At 45.1% G+C, this 8,336-nt stretch overlaps 1 protein-coding gene across 2 annotated transcripts; it reads left to right on the top strand.

The window, feature by feature from the left end:
- The first annotated feature begins 4,809 nt into the window (after positions 1-4,809).
- Positions 4,810-8,093, top strand: LOC147882151 (two-component response regulator-like PRR1). 2 transcript variants are annotated; one of them, XM_087401604.1, is made up of 6 exons: positions 4,810-5,117; positions 5,248-5,388; positions 5,475-5,608; positions 5,698-5,832; positions 5,986-6,073; positions 6,151-8,093. In XM_087401604.1, the coding sequence occupies exons 1-6, from the start codon at positions 5,036-5,038 to the stop codon at positions 7,143-7,145; spliced, it is 1,575 nt and encodes a 524-aa protein (XP_087257730.1). In that variant the 5' UTR covers positions 4,810-5,035; the 3' UTR covers positions 7,146-8,093. The 2 variants fall into 2 exon arrangements, with proteins under 2 accessions (XP_087257730.1, XP_087257729.1); XM_087401603.1 differs by having other exon boundaries at positions 4,811-5,117; positions 5,227-5,388; positions 6,151-8,092.
- Positions 8,094-8,336: the final 243 nt, after the last annotated feature.

Genomic DNA, 8,336 nt, shown 5'->3' with positions numbered 1-8,336 from the left:
TGCGACAAATGATGCCGGGAATAGCCAAGGGCTTTACAAGGCTTGAAATAAAGTGCACAATGCCGAAAAATAGCCAAATAGGCTTTACAATGATGGCATGTGTGTGTGAAGTCAAATCTTATGCTATCTTCCCATTGATTAGTTGGTCAATGCCTTTGAACACTCTGAAGTCTGCTCCTTGAATTGATGAGTGTCAGGTTTCAGGTAATGTGATTATGTGACATCGCATGTGAGCGCTGGGACTGACTTCGTGTATGAACTATTTAGGAATTTTTTGGCATGGCTTTGATTGGCTACTTTGGAGTTCTCTCTGCTATCAATGATCTAATCTATCGAGCGATGAAAGTTCACAAAATAATTCCTTTTCTTTGTTATTTTTAGGTGCTGGGTTAAATGCGTCGATGTAGAGGCTGATGTGCGTGAAGGAAGTGGATTTGTTATCGAGGCTCAAAAGTGAGTGATACTTGTGTCGATATGTGCACATGATGTGACGAGCGCATAGAGCACAAAAAATAAAGTGATTTTCCTTTTTGGAGCGCCCTCAAATTCTTCCTAGAGCAAGAGATATGGCTTAATCTAAATGGAGGGGCAAAAGGAGTGCAAATGTGCTCAATGATGATGTGGTAGGGTGAGTCACATGCAGTGAGTGCACAGTGTGCTTGGCAGGGGTTCAATGTGTCTGCAGGGGGCATAGGTGAGGTGGCAATTTGATTGACCCAACCTAGGGTCAAGTTGATCTAACCAGGGTCAAGTTGACTAGCCCAAGGTCAGCTAGGGTTATAGTAACCATGGTGATGTGGTAGTCTAACGATGCCTGCTGATGTTAGCCTGGTGACATGGATGTTGACTGTGCCTATTAAGGTGGCAAGTGATGTGGCTTGTATGATGTGGCACCTGTGTGACCAACCCTATCTAGAAGGCTAACCTAGAGCTAACTCCACCGTGGCTAACCAAGCTTAGCTTAACTTAAACTGACCAAGTCCCCAACCAACCCTATCTCTTCAGGTTGGCTTCAAAGATGCCACGTGTTGTCTCCTAAGGTTTGAGACCTTAGAGATGGAGATGGCAACGTGAAGAAGACCGACGGATCGTCCATGATCGTGATCGAGATCGTTGGAGCTTGGAATTGCAAGGCGGCGATGTTGTCGATATGTGAAGAAGGGATGGCGTAGACCGTGGATGAAGCTGTGTTTGCTTGGTTGTAGTCTTGTGCCACCCAACGAATGGCCAGAGAGCGCACCTTCTACAAACGGATCCTCGGCACAACGACCTACTTCAACAGCAAGCCGCCTCCAAAGGCGCAGCATCTAAGTCCCTTGGCATATTTTGGGCTCTAAGGCTATCATATAGTTGTCCAAACTGTTTTAAGGACCTTATTGTGGAATATACTTACTTATCAAGTCCCTTCGTGGGGAGTCAAAGTAATGGGAAGTGTATGTGTGTGTGTGTGTGTGTGTGTGTGCATGTAGCTAAAGTTAGTACTATCGAAACCCCTCCCCCTCCCCCCCCCTCTCTCTCTCTCTCTCTCTCTCTCTCTCTCTCTCTCTCTCGTGTGTGTGTGTGTGTGTGTGTGTGTGTGTGTGTATGCCATGACAGCCATAGAGTATGCCAAGTACACTGACCAAGATGTCCTTATTCTATAGGTGGATATAGCCAAAGCATTCGATGACATGGATGGGATTTGGGCCCAGGGTAGCAAATGCAATTCATTGGCTGTACATTGATTCATCTGCTCAATGCATTTTGGGTAATCATTTATCTCATCCCTGTACTTTGGGTAGATCAGTCAGACAGGGCTACCCCCTTAGTGCTCTTCTTTATGCCATTGCTACCCATCCTTTGCTCCTCTATTTGGATCATCTTACCACTCAGGGGAGATTGAAAGGATTGCAGTTGCCAGGACAAAAAAATTTTGCAGCACAGGCATATGCAAATGACTCTTTTTTCATGCCTCAGAATAATCAACAAGAGCTGCAACTCCTCATGTATTCTTTATCTCTGTATGGACTGGTAGTAGGTCTTCATGTTAATTTTGAGAAATCAAAATTGATAGCCCTCAAACAAACTGATTGGCATGCAATTTTTCGGCCAGGGGAGATTTTGGATCCTCAAGCAGTGGTTAGACATCTGGGCTATCCTATCGAATGGAAGGTTACCAGGAAGCAACAACTTAAATGTGTGTTTGACAAACTCTATGACAAGCTGCACTATTGGAAAATAGCCACTTGGCCCTTGCATGTTCGTCTCAGAATAGTGCAATCTATTTTCATGGCCTATGTCCAATTCTTTTTGCCTTTGTTGCATTGGACTTCTCAGGATATTTCAGCATACATGTCACAGGCAATTGAAATGCTGTGAAAACAAAGTCATCTAGGAAGGCTCTCCGATTACTAAAAATGGAATATGTCTGTTCTCCTCGGAAGAGTGGTGGAATGAATGTGCTTAATTTGCATCTACATGCCCTATCTCGTAAGATGTCACTGCTGTTCACTTTCTCACAGCAGGAACGGACATGGATCCACATGCTTGCATGCATGTCTAGGACTATGAAGACACCTGCTTATGGTAAATGGGATGTGGACATATGGGAGGTACTACTTGGCAAATTTATGGGAAAGATTCTAGGGTGTCCTTTTGCAACTGCTCTGATCCTTGATTGGAAGCAGGTTATAGGCTTTTGCAGTCGAGGCCTTGGATACATACTTATGCTAATAATCTGTGGCATTTGCTCAAACCTTTTACTTGGTGGACCAGGACTATGCATGCATTATGGAAAATTAAGCTTCCTCTCAAGCAGAGGCTTTTCCTCTAGAGATGTATTACAGGCACTCTGCCTATAGGTGTTACACTGGTCAAACAGAAGATTGCTACAGCCACGGCTTCCTATCTTCAATGTTCAGCATTTGCAGAGATAGTACCACACCTTCTATGGTTCTGCCCATGTTCTAGGCTTTTGATTTAGAGGATTTCTCAAATGTTACGCCTTCGTTTCTCCAATACAACCTTTGGGAAATTTTTTTGGATTTTTGGTAAATGTCCCACTCCAGTAAGACCCTACTCCCTTCTCCTTCATTGGGTTCGTTACTGGGCTCTTTGGACTTTTTGGACTGCACATAATATGGCATATTTGCAACAACAATTCACTCAACCCTATGAGTTCTTTCGAGCCTCCTTAAGGCAATCTGTTTATGATGCCTGCAAGGAAGGTGACTTGGAGACGTCTTGCTTGGAGATAGTTTACTGTTGCTTTTGATGGAGACTCTCTGCTTTGGAGACTCTTTTTGTATTACCTAATTCTGTAATATAAGCTACTCGCATTACCCAAAAAAAAAAGTGTGTGTGCGTTGGTGTGCTTGCGTGTGTGCATGCATGTAGGTAGGCTTGTGAGTGCATGCATGTGAGTGTTCAAATGTGTGCATGGAGGAGAGGTAGGTTGTGGTCTACCTTTTATAAGTTGAAATAGCAAGAAAAGGTGTGTTAGGTAGGTCCCATGTTAAGAAAATAAAGTGAAAGTGCACACTTCTAAGATTCGAAAGTCTCTCTAAGACTGGCTTTTAAAGCCTTGAACACGTATGGTATGTTGTAAAAGGATGGCTGCAAAGCAACCTTGTAATTGTCTCGTGTGAGACTGCTATTTTTCTTTCATATATCAATATGTATAGGAAGTTTTTCTTGCAAAAAAAGAAGAAAATAAAGTGAAAGTGACATTATTGTGGATAGGCTTGTCAAGTTGTGGCCTCGAAAACACTCTTCTTCCTTAACATAATCACACCATATTCTAATTTGCTAAGGCCATATTAATCGTGAGGCCATCTATCACACCACCCCTTCCTTATGCTTAATTTGCAAGCAACTTGCTAAAAATGGCCCTTTAGTATTCAAAAACAAAACACAATACCACGAGTGAAATATTGCCATGTTTATGATAGTTGTAGGGAAAGCTTACGATCGCAAGGCCTTTTTGAGTTGAAACTGTTCCGAAAACATCCTCATACTAGCTAAAAGTAGAGTTCACCTATAGAGGAGCCAAAAAGATCAAGGTTGAAGGGCCTACAAAGGGAGGTGTCCTAGATATGCACTTTGTGGATGATAGACTTTTGGGACTGGCCTTTATGCCATATAAAAGGGCACGCCCAATTAGTACTAAATTGCAAAAGAATACTTGGCTTGATGTACTAGTAAAAAACCCTATTTGCACATTGGGCAACAATGGTCTAACATAAGGCTTGCTCAAGCACAAGTTCCACATATCATCATAAAATTCTATTATAATGTGGACAATCACATAGATCCCATATCCCAATATTGCCAAGTTTTATTGACTAGTTTGACTTAAAGGCTTTACGAAGATAGTTAATATCAAATCTCATGACTTGAGACTTAATCATGGGCATTGTGTTGATTGCTGGCAGATTATCCCAATCCAGGTGTCACTTGTGAAGGCAAAGGGTGGGGTGTGGTTGATGGAGAGTAGGCCACGTCATCCAGATGGGCTCGCAGCCACAGGATTCGTGTAAAGCGACTAATTTTAAAAAAAAAGAAAGCAGGTCAAAAATCTTACAAGATATTTCGGGAAAAAGAGGGGGGGTCACCGGCAGCAGCCGGGAGTCGGAGGAGAGGAGACCGGCAGGTGGCGATGGGAGGCGGGGAAGATCTTTTGGGAGGCAGAGAGAGGCGGATATGGGGGGTTGAGCGGGTGACACGTGGAGAGAGGGAGCACTTTTTACGCTTTTGCGACGTGATGAACCGGGGTTAGAAGGTGGGCGGAATTGAAAGACAATTGTAGTTTCGTCTTCCTCATTCGCCATAGCCAGCTCCATATCGTCATACACTACGCCTTTCAGCAAGCTCTTTTCCCTTCAAGCTCACTCATTTCCATAGCCTACAGATCTCTCTTCTCATTTAGAAGCTTCACCTCAATGGCGGATTTTCACCCTTGCCCCTCCCCCCTCCCTCCTCATCTCCGTTTCCATATCCAAGCTCACCCTCGTCGATTTAGCTAAACCTCGCTCACGTGCCCTTCCTCTCTTCCTCTATGGACCGTAGCCGCGTCCACATCCTGTTGTGCGACAATGATCCGGTGACCCTGTCCTTGCTCCGGAGCTGTTCCTATCAAGGTTCGCCAGAAATAGCTCTTCTCCTCGCTCGGCTTTCCTCCGGCTTGCTTGAAATGTTCCCGGCTTCTTGAATGGGTTTGTGGTGACTGTCTTTCTTGGGAATTTGCAGTGACTTCTATGAAGAGTGCAGCCCAGGTGATTGAGGCGCTCAATTCGGGCGGCCCAGAGGTGGACCTTATCCTCTCAGACGTGGAGCTTCCACGAGAGAAGGCAACCCGGATGCTCAAGTACATCATGCGGCAGGAGAGGCTGCGACATATCCCCGTCGTGGGTAAGCAAAGTCTGCTTTCCTCTGGTTTATCTTGTGTCGTATGAGGTAGGAGGATTGAAAGTCTATTGCGCCCTGTGGTATTGCAGCAATTTCTCAGCGAGATGAGATGGCAGTGGTTGCGAAATGCTTGCGATTGGGGGCAGTAGACTTCCTCGTGAAGCCTCTGCGCTCCAACGAGGTGTTGAATCTGTGGACTCACATGTGGAGAAGGCGTCGGATGGTGCGTATCTGCTCCTCTGCTCATCTAATCTCTGGTGCTCTGCACGGCCAGCTTCATTTGATGCTCTCTTCGTACGTCTTTCTGCGCAGCTGGGGCTCCCAGACAAGCATGCAATCGAAGGCAGCAGCTTCAGCCTGGCCTTCAACTCCTGCACAAGCGAGTCCAACAGCCATAGAGTGCGCGCGATTCCGCCTCAGGCCGTCAACACAACCTCCGATCTGCAGGTAGCTCTTTTGGGAACGAACGGGCCAAGCTCCACTGTCGATGAAATGATTCACAAGCAAATTTGAGTTTTAGAGGTTATTGATTGTTTCGAAGTTCAGAAGAAATAGGTGTTGAATCCCCAAGATATCTCACCCCCTGTTCCTTCGTCACAGGTGGGGATGCCCCCACAATTGGAGCTATCTTTAAGACTATCATCCGATTTCTGTGCACAAAAGCAGTCCGAGCAATTTAGGAATTCAGGTACTGAACTCCTCTCCTGTATTCGGAGAAAGGATCTGATGGTCCTTGGTGTCGAATTTCTAATGGTATTTGCGCAGGTCCTTTAGCGTCAGCATCACCAAATGAAGGCGAGCTAAGAGCTGGTCGTTCTTCGGCTTTCGTCTCTTACACAAAGGAGAACAAGCAACCTAGTGAGCAGTCGGCGATTGTGGGTTCTAACAGCAACCAATTGGTGAGCTGGACTGGAACTGAAGAGGACAAACTTTCCGACGAGGGAAGAGACTCTCTACATGAGGATGACCAAGAACCAGATGATCACAGGATGGCAGCAGAAATCAAGAATTCTTCTCCAACTGAGAACGGATCAGGGGACATGAATAGTCAGAACTGTGCTGGTTTTTGTGGTGATGGGCCTCCCTTGCAGAGCGATTCCACATGCAATGGAGTTTCTCACAATGGTGGGACGGTTCAATCCCATCAGCAATTCCAAGGGTCCGGAGTTTGCGGTCCTCCTGCTGGAACAGATTTACAAAATGCAGGTTTCAACATTCCGGCAGTGTATGCTGCGCAAGTAGGGCCACCCCTCTCGTTCCCTTCTTTCCAATACTACCACGGATGTTCGCAGGAAGGCATGCTTAGCAGTCCAACAACGATGCATCCGCATGCTGTACCCATGTACAATGGCGCCTTCTCCTACTATCCTATAGCTCAATTCCCATCTCCTCAGTTCGTGGCGCTTTCTACCTGGCCTGGGATGATTGCTGCGCCCATGGTGGGATGCAAGCTATCTCATGCAGAGAGGAGGGAGGCGGCTTTGAACAAGTTCAGGCAGAAAAGGAAAGATCGTTGTTTTGAGAAGAAGATCCGCTATGCGAGCAGGAAGAAGCTGGCTGAGCAGAGGCCACGGGTGAGGGGACAGTTTGTGCGAAGGGAAGCTGCTGCTACTATCGTGGCAAATTCCAGTGGCAATGACGGAAATGGAGATGGGCATGGGGAAGAGGGTGAAGAGGAGGCCGACGACGAGCAAGGGTGCAGTGATTTGGAAATGAATTCCTCTCCAGAAAGCATGGATGGAAGATGCAAGAATGGCTAGCTGAGCATTTGTAAGAATGGCTGACAGAGAATTTGTTAGAGATGACAAAAATGGAAATTTCAGAAAAAAACTGATTGAGGATTGCAAGAATATGGTCAGAGCTGTATGCAATTCTTGCAATCCAGTAGGATTGAGGATGTGATCAGAGGTGTATGTCATAATATTTCCAAGAATGGCTGACTTAGAATTGCAAGAATGTGATAAGAGGTGCAATTTACTAGAAGAGCGATCCAGAATGTGACCAGAACTGCACGTCATTCTTCCAAAATGTTCATCATTTGCCTACCCCTCAATTTCTCGTTTTGTCAATTCTTGAGGGATAACTACTATGGTTGGAGATGCATGGAATGGAATCCTTGCAGGTGGTGGAGTGGGATACTCACTTTTGATCATCAGCTTTTTGCAGCTATACTCTGGTTATCCAATTGCAAATTGCAGTTGCTGCTGGAGGCAGAGGGAAAATCTTTCAGATTGTTATTGGAGACTTGTTTTATTGTGGGACTCTGGATTTTGAACCTTGCATTCTTACCCAGCTGAATAAGAAAGAAATCTTGCAGATCTTGGAGTGACATTGGAGGTCATCAGCTCTGGAGCAATCAGTCTTGCCTTGTGAATGCTTCTGTTTCAGTGCTTGTTACTTTGGTGGAGTTTAATTGGAAGCCTCTCCCTCGATTGTATGTAGCAGATTCAGAATTGAGGAATTACCAGTTCCATTATAGGATCAGAAGACGAGTGCTTCAATTGTCAAGGATGTTCAGTCGTGTGCTGACTCATTAATTCAGGGCAATTCTGAAATGACCTTCTGAGTTCTAACCCATGCAATACTAATGGTGTGCATCTGCCGGCATTGATGTATTTGGTGCTAGCTCAGATATATTTTATCTACAATATATCTGTTGAATTTCTCCCTCGTGTTTTCTTCTAGTGGTGAATTTCATGAGGTGCTTGAGGGTAGTTGAAGCAGTAACTTTCAATACTTTGCATGTTGGATTATGATTACGTTTCTGTTGTGAATGCTTCTGTTTAAGTGCTTGTTACTGTGGTGGAGTTTCATTGGAGGCCTCCCCCTCGATTGTATGTAGTAGATTGAGAAATTGAGGAATTACCAGTTGCATTATAAGATCAGAAAATGAGTGCTTCAATCTTGCATTTGTCGGTTGGAATTTTTTGCTTGCAAATGGGCATCCCCTC

This window comes from Dipteris shenzhenensis, chromosome 30 (assembly GCF_047967505.1).
Source record: "Dipteris shenzhenensis isolate YYH24624 ecotype China chromosome 30, Dip_SZ_1.0, whole genome shotgun sequence".
In the NCBI taxonomy this organism is placed as follows: domain Eukaryota; kingdom Viridiplantae; phylum Streptophyta; class Polypodiopsida; order Gleicheniales; family Dipteridaceae; genus Dipteris; species Dipteris shenzhenensis.
The sequence above is the reverse complement of the archived record's forward strand: the minus strand, read 5'-3'. Positions and strand labels throughout refer to the sequence as shown.